Genomic DNA, 17,705 nt, shown 5'->3' with positions numbered 1-17,705 from the left:
TACCATCATTATGAACTAATGATGAGAGTAATCCTACCCAGTCCAGCTCCCTTCTTCCCTCAACAGTCTGTTTATGTCCCAGTGAGACAGAGTGCGCCACCCCAATCAAGCTGCCGGGCTCTGCAGGCTTTATAAAGGACTACTGAAGTGAATAAATGCAGTGTAAATACAAGGTGAAGGGCTTTACCTTATATTTCACTTCCTTTTTGGTGACAACTTTCTGTATATTACAGCCTAAATTCCTATTTCCCTATTTATTTATTTATGTATTGTATATCTATAATTTTAACATTTGTGGTGTGAAGTGAAATGTCTCAACAATTGTAATCACTTGATCCATGTGATCCCTTACCCTTTTATTGCCATTAGGCATCATCAGGACTTTATTTCAATTTGTCTAATACTTTGTTATGACCAAATACAACTGGCATTCCCATCAGCCTCAGCTGAACGTTGTGTTTAGTGCTAATTAGCAAATGTTAGCATGCCAAAGATGACCTGTTACACACTATGGCTACACATCAGTTTTTTAGCATTGTCATTGTGTGCGTGTTAGCATGCTGACGTTAGCATTTAGGTGAAAGCACCGCTGTATCTAAAAACAGTCTCACAGAGCTGCTAGCATGGTTGTAGACTCTTGTTGAAACACAGTAGTTAACTGTGTTTTTAGCTTTAGCCAGTAAAACTAGTAAATATGCTAAAATATGCTATATTTAATGCATGTTATGCTTTAATACTATATGTATTTAAAACATATTTGCTGTATTATATTTGTTTGGAATGGCATTATTACCAGCAACCAACTGGAAAAATAATTATTTTTAAAACTGACCAAAATTAAAGTAAAATAAATGTAAATAAAACATATTAACCAGTTGACTTGGAGGCAAATTTGGCCACTGGTGTTTTTTCCAAAGGCTTTTGGGTCACTGTTTCTGACATTCATGGAATCTGGACTCGGTGTCCCACCCATAACCACCATGGATTATATAAGCAGACACATTTTAGAACAAGCCGACTTTGTCAAAAACAGGTTTTGTTCAGTGTAAAGTATGTGGGTGTTTCGAAACAGTGTCAGCTAGAAAATAGTTTTCCTGTTTGTTTCTGTAAACTGTATCATTGTCGGTCCAAAAAAAGTTTGTGGATGTTTTAGGAGCGTGGGAGTGGGATCACCTCCAGGAGGCCCTGGAAGAGAAGCTGAAGAATTCGCTAGCAGTGGCTCAGCTTATGGAACGCATACGATCCCTCATCGGCAGAGACAGGGTGAGGTCTTTAATGTCAAATTTTACTTCTCTTACACACAAATTTCCTAAAAATCACATACTCTTGTTGACTGCAATATCTTATGATGTGTATGCTAACAGCCCTACCCACCAAAAGAGGTTAAATATCTATAATGTGTCTCTCTTCTCTTTGAAGGTATAAACACGTTTTTGTTGTTGCAGACTAACGCCTTAATTAGGAAGACCTTGTTTTGAAACAGCGCAGTAATAATGTGGCTATAATTAGCTTATTAACATAATTACTGCCTATATCACCTCTCAGATACTGTGGGAATTAGGACAAAATAAACAAGATGCTCTCAAAGGAGCTAAAACACAGCATCAGATCTGTAAGGAGTTCACACTGGATATCAGCCATAAATCCAACATTATGTGAAAAACCGCAGCATCACATCTGTAATGTATTGTGTCCGTGTGAAAACTTGAGGTGATTCTGTGTAATAGGAAGCAGACTTTAACAATTAGAGAGCGATCAGGAGATATGACATGGCTGTGTCTGACGAGCCTTTGGCACCATGCATCCACCAGCACATCTGGACGGATCTAGGTCTTCATACCTGAGGCAGTGTTGAGACGAGCTGACACACCGAGAGACGGCTGGGCCACTTTAACACAATGAGACACCCTAATGTCCTGTCGGGATTTGATCTCGTCCTCTGCAAACACCTCTGGGTCATCTCATTCTTTTTTTTTTTTTTTAAGATTATTTTTTGGGCATTTTAGGCCTTTATTTGATAGGACAGCTGAAGACATGATAGAGGAGAGACAGGGGTAATGACATGCAGCAAAGAGCCACAGGTCGGGATCGAACCCACGGCCGCTGTGGCAAGGACTGAGCCTCTGTACGTGGAGCGCACATTCAACCCAGTGAGCTACCCAGGCGGGTTGTCTCATTCTGCGAGACCGGCTTAAACTTGCTTTCCATAAGCTTTCCATTGATTTACAAAATCAAAAAGGCTTGATTCTGTAGCTGCCTCTATTGAAGAACTCTATTGTTTGCTGAGCGCTCCGTCTGCAGCAGAGATGTGCGAGAATATGAAGTTCTTTGTGCTTCAGTTGACTGAGAAAGGTCACGTAATGGTAATCGGATTCTTTGACAACACTCATTTGAGGACTTAACACAACCATGTGTGCTCATACACTCCAAAACGACACACTGGCAGCTATTCTCATTCTACTGATTTCACCTGCTGTGCACTGCAGTACAGCGTATATACATATATTTCATTATGCATCCTTTGAAGGCTTAACATGAGCAGGAATGTGTTAATAAATAGACCGTTTGGACGAGCGTGTGGTGCCCAGTCTGTTTTCAGTGTTAGCCAGTTCCGTCATGTCGTTCTTGGCATTGCAGTTCAAGTATGTTTGGGTAGCGCTAAGCAAGACTGGCAGAGAGGCCATTTGTATTCCACATGGGAGCTGAGATAGATGCACAGAATGGCAATTGTGCTGGTAACTAGTACCTAACATCCAGCAGAGGAATGTTAACTGTCTGTGTGTGTGTGTGTGTAGGGCCCCAAGGACACCCCGAGTGCCCGGGCAGCTCAGCTCGGCCCCCAGACTCTTGTCAACCTCTTCAATTCTCCTCTTTACTCTGATGTCATCTTCATGGTGCAAGGTGGGTCCATGCCTATCTGTTCGACATACACACATTTACAAATGCATGCACCGTCACACAGCAGAGGAAGGTCACATTTAATTAGCCATGATTGAATTATGATCTCAGTTCCGGACCTGGGCATCCATTTGGAGGCTAAATAAGATAAAATGGTCCGAGGGACAGGCCACCTTCCGTTTCTGTCTTGTTTCATTCTCTATTAAAGGATCAAACTGAGAAATCCAGAAATAATGCCCCAAAGTCTTTCCTGATCAATATTTATCTCATAAAAAAGTGTAAGCTTTTCTTATCCTTGCAGCTCTGAGCTGTGAGTTAAACTCTTGGAGGTCACAGAGCAAAATTCTACCAGATGTACACACACACCAACGTGCTGACGGAGTGTGGTGAGAGCTGTCAACGTCTGGCACCTAATGACAGCGAATATGTCAGAAGGACTTGTGCCCAGACTTTACATGTCATTTGTTTCCTGTTCATTTAAATGGCCCATTATGGCAGATCATCACTCAAACAGGCCAAATTGAATTAGGTTCAGCCTCTACACTTATGTGATGAGGCAAAAGAGACGTGTCGTTTGACCTTTTGAAAATTATTCAAAATGTGTTTGTTTGTGATTGTCTCCAAACATTTTTACATCAAAGATGCTTGATGGTAACTATCAGTCAAGACTCAGTACATAATTATGTAACAGTTTATATTCTTAAGCATTTCACTTCACAGCTCTTTGGGACATTCCTAGCAACTCTGAAATTCTAACCATAGATGTTCATTTTGCTTGTGTGTGTGTGTGTGTGTGTGTGTGTGTGTGTGTGTGTGTGTGTGTGTGTGTGTGTGTTTAAGGGAGTGTATTGCCAGCCCACCGAGCAGTGCTGGTGGCACGCTGTGACGTCATGGCGGCCATGTTCAGTGGGAAGTATGCAGAGGCCCGGAGCCGAGTGGTGCCTATTCACGGTGTCTCCTCAGATACCTTCCTGTCTTTCCTGGAGTACCTCTACACTGACTCCTGCTGTCCTGGTGAGTTTACTGCACACAAGCCAGATGTGTCCTCAAGTACACCACTGTGACCACTACTGTATTACAAGTGTCCAGTTATAGGTGCCTAAATAGCACGTAAAAACTGCACACGCATCTCCAATTGGAGGCCGAAACATAGTAAGAAAATTGACCTTCCCTCCTCTTTATCTTGTGGATTAATTAATCCCTGAAGCAGATTTTGTTTGGTGGTGAGATTGATTGCACTGGGAAACCCTCGGTCAGCATGTCAATCACTCGTCTATAACTAGTCTCTCAGGCTCTTGCTGTAAATAAAAATAGAGTTTGCTTAGTTTAATAAGGGACGATAACTTAAATAGACGGTTGGTTGATTTGTGACTGAGATGAAAGTCACTTCAGATGCCATGGATCGGACCGACAAACAGTCTGTTACACAAGGACAAAAGACCTTTTATGTCATTTTAATGTGCCGCAGAAATAAGCACCATTACCAAACACTTGAGGGAGGTACAGTGGTGTTTTCCTCGAGGCCTCGTTCACTAGGCGCAGCCCAAAACAAAACACAGATGACAAGTCATATCAACCATCTGTGTGACTGCAACATGCTGCCAGTGTCAGTCTCAGGAGGCTCGCCGAGAACAGCACTGAGCTTAAAATTAAATTAGATTTAGTGGTGACAAAATCAAGCCGTGGCATCACTACCGTATCCGCTTTTAATAATGCCAACTCACGGGTTGTTTTCCTCTGCCACTATCTGTCACATTGTGCGCTGCATTTTTAAAAGTAATTGGTATAATTCTTTCTGGTGATGGCATTGGCATTACATTTTGTTTCTACAATCTAAAAGTTACATTAATCAATATTTTTTTATTTTAAAACTGAATCAAGTGACTCCGGATACTGTTGATCCTACTGAAAAGGCAACTTTTTTTTTTTGGTTTATGGCCAGACCAACCAAATAATGCTAGTTCTTTCAAAACTGTAGGCTGTTTTCAGTCCACAGAATTACACACACCGACTGTATGCTACCTTTCCAGTGACAAAATGGCTTAGAGTCAAGGTGAAAGACCAGAGAACACAGTCAAACATTTAGAAAGGGGACACAGGTATGTTTTTCAGGAGTACAGTATGTGGACCAAACAATAACAGTAAATGCGAGTAAATAGTGTCCAACGGGACTCCAATGTAATGCTCATGTTGCTCTGTGTCTGCTATTTGTTAACAGGTTCCAAACCAACTGGATGAGCTGAACTATCATAAAGGCTTCTTGTTGTGTTTAGAGAGAGAGAGAGAGAGAGAGAGAGAGTGTTTTCATGACATCACAATACATTACGTTCTTTAATTAATAGATAAAGCCCTAAAACTGTAACGTACATTTACAGAAGTACAGCTAATTACAAATTGTCCCTTCAAGTATAACACAGGTGCAGAATAGACAATATAAAGGCTCATAATAATCTGCCCTGAATAACCAGCTACTGAGAGCTGACAATCCTCTTTTTTTGTGGCATGAGATGTTTTGATGAAAAATGTCAGCAAGCAGCCCTAAGATCCAGCTTAGGTACAAGGCCGGGAAAGCAAGCTGTTTCCAGAGATACAGCTTCAGGTTGAGTCATGGGAACAGGAAATTAAAGCCATGAAGCCGCTCCAGAGGCTGCCGCCGCTGCACTGTTATGTAAGAGCTCAGCACTCAAGGTTAATAACAAGGTAACGCCACCAGTAGCGACAAAAACTAAGGGTGTGAAATCAAAGGAGGAATGCTATCAGAGTATTTCACTCAGATAAATACTGTATACTGTATATACTGCATTATAGTAGAATACATTGCTACTGTTCATTTAAATGATTGTGCAGCTGAACAGAACAAAGCCTCTGTACGGCTGCTGCATCAGCCTGTCAGCGGCACATGCAGAGAATCGGTGAAGGATGGCGAGGGTGGTGTTTGGTGTTTCATCAGGAGTCATTTGATTTGCCATTTAGACATTACATAATAGGATTGACATTGACGTTAATTGTATGAGGATATCATTTGACAGCTTGGAAAGAGCAATTGGAAATTGTTTATTTGTTGTATTTAATGTGATTTGACCACTGAGCTCTATTCAGTTCAATACATTGTAATTTCTCCACTGGGGACCAATAAAACGTATACAATTAAAAATAAAATTAATTAATACATTAAACTATTCAAAGCACAGGTTGAGATGTAGTCTATGTGATGATAATCCTTGCTGTAATCATAGAAATGATGAGGTTTTATGCAGAAAGTTTCATGAAATCGGTTGGATCCATCAAACCGATACACAATCTGAGATATTAAAAAATTGACTGTGTGGAGTACAATATGACTTAAATATAGGACAATAAGATAGAAATATAAAGTCATAAATATATGATGCTTGTACTCTTGGTTTGTGATTAAAGTTGTGTGTCAGTATTATGTTTTGGGGCCTAATTCGAACAGATAGATTTGGTTCATCCTGTCTATTTCTTTAAAAGCATTTTGTAAACAATTATTAAGAAAAGGTCTATAAAAAATAATTGTTCTGGCAAATGTGTAAACATCAAGCAAACATGAAACAATATTTGGAGCTGTGTTTCCTGCTACATGACAAATATAACTTCAATATGTATTCCATCTACTCTATGTTTAGCTGTTTTGGTCTCCACCAACTCCTGAGAGAAATATCTGGCTCCTTAGCTGCTGAAAGTTCCACTGTGTTTACCAGCTAGTCGCTAACTGTGTCTGTCTGCTGTTCGGTGCTGAGCAGGTAGTGTACAATGGGCTTTTAAAGTGTTTTTCTCAAAACAGCTGGTGCTGGAAACACAGTTCATGAAAGCAGTGAGAGTAAATCAAACTGTAAAGTTGTGGGCTGTAAAACCAAAACAATGAGCTGAAAGACGCTAAAACTCACTGTAGAGATGAGGGGAACTACGGAGTAAGGTAATCATTTTCTGTGGAGTCGAGCACTTCGGGATTTATAGTATTTTCACTTACTGTAAGATATTCGTTTTTTTACACAGAGAGGGCCCAGCATCAGCGTTTCCAACTTGGCGTCTTTCTCGCTGGTTTAGTGACTTTTCAGACCCGATTAGCGATTTTATTTCTTAAAAACGACTAGCAACGAACTTAGTGACTTCAGACTATCAGGGGAAAATTGAGATATATTATATTGTAATTCATTTCCATGCATGCTGCTCAGAGTAGTTGCAGTGTACGGCTTTCTGAAAACAGCAATGGGTCTCTCTCCCTCTCCCTCTCCCCTTTCGGCTGTGAGCAGCAGGCAGTCAGCAGACACAGCCACTAAGCGTTATGCAATTCATATGATGATGTCAGCAATATGCAAATAAGCGTATGACGCGATCTGACGATATTTGGAGCTAGTGCTAACTACTTTTATTGGAAAAGAGTTGGCAACATTGCCCAGCATTCAACCATGTCAGTGTGTTTTCTATTTTCACCCTGTGTGTGGTGTGCAGATAAACCAACTTGTGTATTGCCAAATAATATTATTTTAAATTCTGCTAGATGTGGTTTTAACTGATAGGACTTTTTTTATTTTGTGTGAAAAAGATGCACTAAATCCTTTAATTAAATGGTTGTTTAAAGTTTCCTGGGGCAATCTTGGTGTGGCTCTGTTCCAAACATTTAGACCAATAATCATAAAAACACTTTCCTTACTTCGGGGAGCATTTTTAAGCCATTGATTTCCTCTAGAGGTACTTTAAAATGTATCCAGCTATTGTATAAACCTGGGATAAAGTGTATTCTACATGATGTTATAAGTATATGTGTAATACTTTGTGCATATGCAGGGTATAAGGCAGTTCTGTGTGTGTTTGTGTGTCCAGCCAGCGTACTGCAGGCCATGGCCGTGCTGGTCTGTGCTGAGATGTACCAGGTGAAACGTCTGCAGCATCTGTGTGAAGTGTGTGTGTGCGCTTACCTTCAGAGCATGCCCAGTAGAGAGCTGTCGTCAACGGGTATCAGCGTGATTCGACTACTCCGCCGAGCAAAGGTCAGTGCATTTTTGAGTGTATGAGATGAATTGAGAGCATCCACAGACCTGCAGGAGGTATGCTTGTCTGTGTAAACTGATTACTACTATCATGATGTGACATTTCCTTAAGCCACCAAAATGCAAATGATGTGTATAGAGGAAATCTTGCGGTTTGTCAAGATTGCCCAATGCATGTTGTTTTTCTGTGGCAAGCTTAATACCTATCTTTTACCTTGCAGTAGCCCTGGGCATCCATCTGCAAGTTATTCATTGTTATCTGTCAAAAAGCATTAGTTCTCAAGAGAATCATTGCTATTTGACATAATGTCTGTTTGAATTGATTCTCAGTGCCACAATGCAGAGCAGCTGTATGTCTGGCTCCTCCACTTTATCTCCAACAACTACCTGATCTTCAGTCACAAACCTGACTTCCTGGAGCTCTCAGGTCAGTGTGTGATTTTAAAAAAAAGGCGTAGTAAATGTCTGAAAAAGTCTCTGTCTCAGATATGTTTTTGTCAAATGGCCAACCAGTAAAACACATGAGATGTAATCCAGGTGTCCAACAATCAATTGTAAATTAAAATTAGACACTAGTAACCATGTTGTCGCTTTGAACATTTTGGAGAATAGAAAGTGAATTTATCACACAATTTGAGAACATTGACACCTGTGAAAAGCTCTGCATTTTATGCTATGCTGCCATATAGCACAATATGGCAGTATGTATTAATTCATCAGCCCCTCAGAATAGCGCATCCTTATAGTATGCTTAATACTTTAGGTTTATGCTCAAATTATACAGTATATACACCTCTCACTGCTTCTCAGTTGTTGTAGCCATATGCATTTAATAGGCACATAAACGGTGTTAACGATTAACAGCAACATTGCTCCAGTTAGTAGCAGTAGCACATTTTATTGTCATCATTAGTCATACACACAAGAATCGTTTAAGGTCATTCGGACGGGTATTTAAGGGCACAAGCCAAGTCAAAGGACAGAATAAGGAGACAGCACATGATTGATCACCGTTGGTTGGTGTAAACTAAATCGTATGAGATATTTCAGCCTTGTTGGCGGTGTTCATGGCAACAATCCATGGAGTTATTACTGTATGTGTTAGTGTAGTGGGTGTTGTGAGTATATATGCACAGCAACTGTTGCGATAAGGGTTCAGTTGTGTTTTGCAGTAGATTTGAGTTTATATGTTTTTTGTGTTCCAGAGGAGGAGCGTGAGCAGGTAGAGAGGCTCCGCTGGCCGTCCAGAGGCTACCTGCAGGAGCTCAGCGAGTACCAGCACCGGCGACGCAAGTTACGCAAGTCCCGCTGCATAGTCATGTGATCCCCACCTGGATGCCTAAAACCTGTGGAAAACAGGGGAGGGGGGGAGCAAAGGAGGGAGACCAGGAAGAAAATAAAGACAAAGTCATTAACACATGGAGAAACAGACAGAATGAATGGTTTGTTCTGCTGGATGAAGGGCTGATTCTGAGGGACATACAACTCCTTAACCAATAGGACAACATTGTGGAGTAGTGACATACACCGCTGTGACACGCCTCTCTTCCCCTGGAGGAATGACTGTGCATCCTTTGCGTAATGACTATTCCATCAAGGGTAATACAAAAAGACGGATCCTTAAAACCCAATATGAATTTAGAATGACCAGCTGGCCACTGACCAGGGGCTCTGTGAAAGATTATATTTATATTGGGCGATGCAAAATGGTGGACTTCGACGATGAACAGTGACACAAAATGGCTCCGTTACGAGTACAGATATGTCAAATGACCACACATCTGTTGGAAAAAGGCCGGGATCATGTGCTGTACACGGGTTTAAACTACAGTTATGTAACTTCAGTTTGAAAAAGCAGGAAGGAAACTGTGCTGTGTTTTCTTCTTTAATTGATACCTGGGGATGAGTACCTTCTGTACGCTGGACACATGACTGCTCCGTCTTAAAGGGACAGTTTACCCCAAAATCAAAACATATTTTCCTCATACCTGTAGTGCTACTCATTTATTGTTTTCTTTCTACTGAACTACACCCGCCAACAGCGTCACCGTGCAGAAGGAAGCATACTCATGGACGAGAGGCTCGTCCTCCTCGGCTGAGCTAACCAATACTTAGAACCTAGCTAACCGATACTGCTAGCTCACCCGAGCTAGCTAAAACTACAGCTCAACCAAGGAGGACGCCATTAATGTTTACGTGTCACGAGCATGAGCCTCTCGTCCACGAGTATGCTTCCTTCTGCGCGGTGGTACAGTTGGTGAGTGTAGTTCGGTAGAAAGAAAATAGTTCCCACATGAAAGTGCTCACAACCAGGTCTGTGGATTATCTTGAGTAACCGGGTCACATCGCTGTTGAGTTTTTGAGCGCTTTGAGCACCAGAAGCCGAGTGCCATCTAGTTCCATTATATTGCAGAGAAAGCAGACACCTCTACGGCCGATATCTCCAACACCGGGCAACTCACACACACACACACACTATCTAGACTAGATTGATATATAGAACTACAGGTCAGAGGAAAAAAAAAGTGTTTTTTTTAAATTTTGGGTTGAACTGTACCTTTAAATTAAACCTTGGCTCATGATGCATCTGTGTCCTGTTGGATCGAAAATTTTTACTTGCGAACGTGTGAACTTGCAGCTTTGCTTAAGCTGAAATAACTTCAGCCTCACACTTCTTTGTGGCCCGATCAGTATTTCAGCCGAGCGGTGACCTACATTACCACTGAGAGCAGCGTGAAAAGCAACTGGTAATGCTGCTGGACCGGTAGCACAGTCATGCTCATTTTCTTCTGTAGTCCGTCAAAAACTCAGTTTAGCAGACGAGCAGGGCCACTTTAAATACAATTTGTTTAGTAGATTCTTTCAGATCTGTGATGCAACATCAGTGTCTCACTGTCAGACCGATTTTATTACCATGTGAGATGGAATACATTTTGGTCATTGTCTGTGTCAAAAGAGGCCATCTCACTTTCATTCAGAAATGGCTTGAAATGAAATCTTCAAATACATACATTGCCTGTATCAAAAACGTGTTTTGTACACCAAATCCAGAACAACAACAAATGTGTGTGTGTGTGTGTGTTTATGTATGTGTGTGTATGTATGTATGTGTGTGTATATATATATATTTTATTTCATTTAAAGCCTGTGTGACAATTTCCTTTGCAGGTTAATAGGAAATAATGTTGAAACTATTCCTTATCGGTTTCATAAACAAATAATAATGGTTCTGTCACATTAAAAGGCAAAAGCCTTTTTGTAGAGAGATTTAGGAAAAACAACCATATCATGGACATATGTTGGTACACTAAAAACCACAATGCCTCTGGGTGGATACACAATATTTATTTTATCCTAATTTTTTTTTTGTTTTTATTCATATGATATCTATGATTTATTGGTGCTGCAATTATTTTTTTTACTGTGTGGACATGATTATGACATGACCTTTTTTTGATACATTCGTAGTAGAGAAAACTGGATCACACTTTTTTACAGTCTACTGTTTCACTGGTATTTACTTAAAAAGGTGCATGATTATAAAAATAAAATGGGGGTACAGAAAGACAGAACTTCATTTGTCAGATAAACCGTCAAAAAAAAATGAAAGCAAAAAAGATCAATTGTGAGATTTTGCAGCTATTTTTTATTCAGTGGATGGATCAGTCATTAACAGTCAAACTATTTGTATTGAATACGTAGTAGAGTACGTCAGCAGAGGTGAAGCAGCAGGCTGTGTACGTAGTACAAGAAAGCTACCACCACTGTGAGATTTTGACAATGTACATAGAGCTGGTACCGTTAACCACATGGTGTATATTTAACCTGCTGCTGCACCACAACAATCACAGTTTGTGTCCACTAGTTAATCTTCAGATAAATCCCAATCTTCTCTTGAAAAGAAAATGAGTAAATATCAGTTGAAAAACGGGACAGTAAAACAAAGTGTACTCCAGTGCTGCATACACACCCAGTGCGTGGAGACACACGTGGCTCCACTGGGCCAGTGTTGTACAGACTGTAGATAACACAATGTCTGAATTTAAATAAAGACATGTTTTAGAATGAACATAACACAGACTGGATCAATGTCTGTGCTCTGCCGTTTGTAAATTATTGCACAGCATTCATTCCTCCCCTTCCCTCTGGAAAATCAACCTTTCATTACGCAGATTGGTGACAAATTATAAGAAATAAAGTGTAAACACAAGCCTCCACTACAGCTTCAATGCTCCATGGCATAGATTTTCCAAGTCTCTCAAACTCTACTGGAGGGATGAACATCGTTATTCCAAAATACATTCCTTCATTTGGTGGTCTGCTAATGTTGATGGAGCATGCCGTCTATAATTCCAGATTAGACTGCACGATATATTTATAATTCCAGGATCAGACTACATGATAGATTTGTCTTTGAAACTGTGTCAGATTAGGCGAACACAGTCTTTGATTCTTGCCATGACTTGGCTAAAAGACGACAGACAACAAGACATTGGCCTTTGTCTTTGGGTCAGGCCATTTTCTGGGTGAGATCATATAGTCTGATCTCAGTAGAATGCGTTTCAAAATCTTGTATCTGGTGACTGTGAAGGCTATAGCATATGATTAACATTGTTTTTATACTCCTCAAACCATTCAGTGACCCCTCGTGCACTGTGTGCAAGTATCTGCATTCATTATGTTTCCTCACTCATTTATTCAGGCATTTCCTTCAATTTGTCTGTACATTTCCGTCAGGATGTGATACAGTGTGGGCCTAGAGCACATTTTACTCCTGTCTTACCCCCAAGCAATTACTTCTTATCTCTTTGAGCACAACCTTGGGCATCTCATATCCTTTAATTTATTTCCACACTAATGCGAGCTTACTGTTACTAATTTATACACTTAATGACCTGTTCTGGCTCTTCTGAGGGGCAACACCCACCTAAATTTCCCACACCCACATAGTTTCCCAATGTTTTTGTGTCTAAGTGACTGATGGGAACAACAATCTTTGAAATTGGTCCAGTATTAAGCAAGACTGCTGCAGTCAGCACCAGTGAAACAACAAGCTACAATGTAAGTTAATAGGGCAATTGTCCAACTTGTATTTACCTTCACAAAAGTGCTCGTTTTGCCACTGACAGGCTCAGATTAATATTCCAAGTGTCTGACAACATTATGGAAAGGATTTCTAAGGAGGTTGACCTTTCTATTAAAGAGCAAGATCCTTTTTTTAAACATAAAAACATCTGCGAAATTGCGTTCGCTAAACCCACAAAGTCGACAGAAACTAAATAAAACTATGAAAAGCCGTTTTGGGTCGTCTTTCCACTTTTCCAACCATCACAACTCTAGTTTTGGTTGAAATAAACACATAGTTTACCGACTTACATGTAAAAATATGTTGGCTCTATACACGCTAAAAGTATTGTTTTTTTTAAATGGAGTCTGGTGGGTTTAGGGCTAGTCACTTCTACGGTGGCCCTGAAGTGCAAATCACAACAGAAAATCATAAAACACAATGCCAAATATGAAAACACGATGGCAAATAGGAAAACACCAGAAAATAGGGAAACACGACAGCAAATATGAAAACACAATTTTAAAACACAACGGCATTAACTTCTACCAGAAAAGGTAGGGCCTATCTAGCAGAGGACGGACCCTCCTGATTGGACAGACTGTCTGTCTTTTAACAGGAAGGAGAGGTGAAAAACACAGAAACGCGCCTACTTTTAACAGAGAGACAGTCCGTCTGTCCAATCAAGAGGGTCCGTCCTCTGCTAGATAGGCCCTACCTTTTCCGGTAGAAGTTAATGCCGTTGTGTTTTATGATTTGTTGAAGTGTTCATATTTGCTGTCGTGTTTTCCTGTTTGCTGTCGTGTTTTCCTATTTGCTGTCGTGTTTTCCTATTTGCTGTCGTGTTTTCCTATTTGCCGTCGTGTTTTATGATTTGCTGTTGCGATTTGCACGTCAGGGCCACCGTACACTTCAGAGCGGTTTCTGGTTAAACAGAGAGGACTTAAAGAGGTTTTAAAGGTCTATCTCTGAAGGGATCCTTTCCATAATGTTGTCAGACACTTAGAATATTAATCTGAGCCTGTCAGTGGCAAAACGAGCACTTTTGTGAAGGTAAATACAAGCTGGACAATTACCCTATTAACTTACATTGTAGCTTGTTTCGCAGCTGCCAACTGCTGCGATCTTGCTTAATACTGGACCAATGTCAAAGATTGTTGTTCCCATCAGTCACTTAGACACAAACACATAGGAAAGGTCCAGGTCCAGGTTGAAAAGAAACTCTGTCTTCCACTTGAGTGTGCAAGTATGTGCCCAGTGTGCAGTGTCCTGTACCTGGATGTCTGGAGCGGGTCACTGCAGGGCTCCAATAGACTGCAGCATGCTCTCCAGTTGACCACTCTTATGCAGCGCTTCTACGTCGCTACCGCCTCCAACACACTCCTCACCGATGAACACCCGTGGGACCTACATTCAAATCAATACAAAGTACAAAGTTGGACGACATGACATAGGCCTATACCACAAGACATTTCTGTACCATTTCTGCCATAATGTTGATATCATGGTAGTTTCGCTTTGCCAGACCTTCCTTCACAGCGCTGCGGAGGAGGGTCTGGCTAGTCCATACACCACTGGATGGGAGAAAAACGTGCTCTGGTTTAGTGGCATATCTTTAAACTAGGGCTGTCAGCATTAATGCGTTAATCGCAATGCGATTAAGGGCCGAGCATAACGCGTTAATTTTTTTTTAATTGCATTAATCGCATGTCGGCATATATTTAATTAATTTATTTTACACTTCACTGGGCTTCGTGTCGTGCCTAACAGGCTACTATTTTTGACCCTTTGCAGCACCGTTACTTATCATCAAGCTGCCACTTCCTTGTAACACATCCTGCTGCTGCAGGCTGCAGGCATGATGGAGAAACACAGCAGCAATAACTCTGAATGGAGCTTTTTATTTTCCAAAACCCCTGACGGCTCGTAGACAAGTCGAAAGCCATATGCACGTTGTGTAAAGCCGAATTAAAATATCACCGAAGCACGTCAAGCTGACGCTACCAGCTACGAGCTAAGCATAGTAGTACAGTTAACATGATGCAACCCGTTAGCATGCTACCCACTCAGGCAAAGCAGTATTTTGGAGAGTGCTACTAGTTGCTGACCTGTGGATGAAACCAAATCCCAAAAAATGACTACAGCTCTTGCGAAACGGGTGGCAACTAACTGCAGACCTGTCAGCATCGTAGAGGACTCGGGTCTTAAAGACGTACTACAGTTGGCATGTTCTGACCCGTCTCATTGCCGTCGAGGGGGACAGCAGCCCCACACACAGCCTGTATGACACGGAGAAAGCAGCCACAGTAGAACTGCTGCAAGGTGCTGCAAACGCTGTCTCATTAACCGGCGATCACTGGACGTCAGTGAGTAATCAACATTATTTAGGAGTTACTAAACACTATGTTGACTCTGGTAAGGATAGGGATTTTTAGTTTTTAATTAGGTACATGGAGGAATTGTGCAATAATGACAGATTCACACATTTTTCTTTTGTTTAAACAGTAAATAAATAATTACAAATCTTAAAATCAAGTTCATAAAGTAACTTTCTTTGCATTCATTTGATTCCCAATCAAGATACACTGGTAAGAATTGCTTTCGATTGTTAATCTGTACTTAAAAACTGTTCTGAAATGCAAAATAATAGAATTTTAATCATGTGATAAAATATGCGATTAACTATAGAAATTCAGCGATTAAAAAAAATGTAATCGTTTGACAACCCTACTTTAAACCATTCACAATCGTCGGACAGAGCCACCGTGCCTCCAAAATAGCCTCGGGAATAAACTTGTTTTGGTGTACGTTCAAAAGATGTTAGCGTGCAACAGAAAACTCAGATTGGACAGATAGTCTAGCTAGCTGTCTGGATTTACCCTGCAGAGATCTGAGGAGCAGTTAACCATAGTCCTCAGAAACCCACTGGAGTTTAAAATTCCAACACAAAGAAAGTGACATCCGGCAGAATTTCCGGCAGCAACGGAGCAATCCCGGAAGTGGAAGGTCGTGGATATAGACCAGGGGTGTCAAACTCAACTCCCCTAAGGGCCACACTAGAAAATGAGAATCATATCAAGGGCCAGACACAGAGTGTATTGCTTTTATGTCATGGGAAAAGTCAAATATCTTTGACTGTATTATTGCATGTCTCATATAGTCTTCTCACTTACAGTTTGGTCAACAAAAATGTCGAAGAAAATGGCAAAAACGTTTGGAAAAAGCATAAAAAATGTCGGGAAAAAATGTGAAAAGTGACAAAAATTAGGTGGGCCAAAATGTATTGTGAAACTAAATGTATATAAGGGCTGGATCAAAAATTAGCAAGGGGCCGGATTTGGCCCGCGGGCCTTGAGTTTGACATGTGTGATGTAGACTAATATCATGGGAACTAGTGTATCCCTTTAACAGCTCTGGGTGTATAAGGCCATATTTGGCAATAATAGAAAATTAACTGGCAACTATTTGATATTGTTTAAGTCATTTTTCATGCACACAAATGCCAAACATTTTTCAGCTTCTCAAATGCAAAAATGTGCTTATTTATTATTTAATTATTTGATTTTTTTTTTATAATTGAGTTTTGGACTCTTGGTTGGACAACAAGCATTGTGAAGTTATTGGGCCTTTCTTTACACACCAAACAGTCAATTGATTAAAGGAGAAAATAATCAGCAGATTAATACAGAAATAATCATTAGTTGCAGTCCGATACAAAATAGTTCCAAACTAGCTCCACCTCGACCAACCACAACAATAAAATGCTGCTTTTATGTTAATGCAGGAGTAATAAATAATCTAGTTATATAGTATTTAATAGTCACACATTTTTTGCTTTGAGTTATTTTACTCTTTTACTTTTAATGGAGTATTTTTTTACAGAAAAGAATCTGATTTCCTCCATCACTGCATAATACGTGACAGGATTTTATCTATATTATTTTGGATTCATATGATCCACTTCACTTATGGATTTTTTATGGACTGTGTGTGTCACACACACAGTTTTAAACCATTATTTTATAAACTGACAATTCTTTCATCATGTTCTGACTTTCTGACTTAATGTGGCTACAATAAAAGGCTAGCCAGGTGAGGCAAGTTGTTGCTAAGACTCCCTTATTGATTCCACCATACTTTCCTCATTTATGGATTTCATGGGGATCATGTAGTCAGAATAAATGAATAACAACCAGCAAATTAATCAGAAATGTCTACATCTAATAATACAGCTAACATTGTCGACAGTTATTTTAACTTCCGGGAGTTTATAGAACCGTTAATTCATCGTCTGTGGTGAGATTAAAATGACTTCCACTTTTTCCACCTCTAAAAAGGTACACATAATATCATGAGATTAACATGGGTAACCTTTCTGTGTTTTCAGGTTGTTCAAACACTTCGGTTGTATATGACTAAGCAACTTTGTGTTTACCGTGCGGGCTCCGGTGAGTTCCAGGAAATAGTCTTGCATGTTGTCCATGTCGCTGCGTCCACTTATATCAATACACTCCAAATGTCCCGGCTTGAATTTGTATTTTGACAAAACATCTTTTGCCATAATGCAGTACGAGCACATGGGCTTAATAAACAACACCACTTTGTCTCCTTTAATTTTAGTCTGCACAAACTGTTGCGCCATTTCAAGTCGCTCGGTCAAGTAGTCAGAAGATGGGAAAAGTCGTATCAAAGGCAGAGAACAAAGACCGTCGCTCTGCGTTTTGTCAATT

The 17,705-nt window shown here is 40.4% G+C and overlaps 2 protein-coding genes across 5 annotated transcripts in view; one reads left to right on the top strand and one right to left on the bottom strand.

Annotated features, from left to right (window-relative positions):
- The window catches only part of rhobtb3 (Rho related BTB domain containing 3), a 24,454-nt gene extending 12,470 nt beyond the window's left edge, over window positions 1–11,984 (top strand). The window contains exons 8-13 of one of the 4 annotated variants that reach the window (XR_013501857.1): window positions 1,154–1,263; window positions 2,796–2,901; window positions 3,739–3,912; window positions 5,117–5,598; window positions 6,546–6,662; window positions 7,744–7,823. Coding sequence is in view for 1 of the 4 variants with exons in the window: in XM_078248006.1 (XP_078104132.1) it covers window positions 1,154–1,263; window positions 2,796–2,901; window positions 3,739–3,912; window positions 7,744–7,910; window positions 8,241–8,337; window positions 9,116–9,234 (773 nt within the window). In the remaining 3 variants the exon portion in view is untranslated. Of the gene's footprint in view, window positions 1–1,153; window positions 1,264–2,795; window positions 2,902–3,738; window positions 3,913–5,116; window positions 6,663–7,743; window positions 7,911–8,240; window positions 8,338–9,115 lie in introns of those variants that run through there. The other 3 variants (XM_078248006.1, XR_013501856.1, XR_013501855.1) reach the window with 3 other exon arrangements.
- On the bottom strand, window positions 8,789–17,705 carry glrx (glutaredoxin (thioltransferase)). Its single transcript, XM_078248007.1, has 3 exons — window positions 17,411–17,705; window positions 14,251–14,382; window positions 8,789–9,256 (listed from the first exon to the last, which is right to left on the bottom strand). Exons 1-2 carry the CDS (start codon window positions 17,615–17,617, stop codon window positions 14,269–14,271), a joined length of 321 nt encoding a protein of 106 aa, XP_078104133.1. The 5' UTR covers window positions 17,618–17,705; the 3' UTR covers window positions 8,789–9,256; window positions 14,251–14,268.

The sequence above is a fragment of the Sander vitreus genome, chromosome 4 (assembly GCF_031162955.1).
Source record: "Sander vitreus isolate 19-12246 chromosome 4, sanVit1, whole genome shotgun sequence".
NCBI classification, from domain to species: domain Eukaryota; kingdom Metazoa; phylum Chordata; class Actinopteri; order Perciformes; family Percidae; genus Sander; species Sander vitreus.
The sequence above is the reverse complement of the archived record's forward strand: the minus strand, read 5'-3'. Positions and strand labels throughout refer to the sequence as shown.

Excerpts from the sequence above, each read along its gene's own strand:
- glrx (XM_078248007.1), bottom strand. The coding sequence starts at position 17,617 with ATGGCGCAACAGTTTGTGCAGACTAAAATTAAAGGAGACAAAGTGGTG. Across the intron at positions 14,383-17,410 it reads AACTCACCGGAGCCCGCACG|GTCCCACGGGTGTTCATCGG; the intron begins GTAAACACAAAG and ends ATTTGAATGTAG.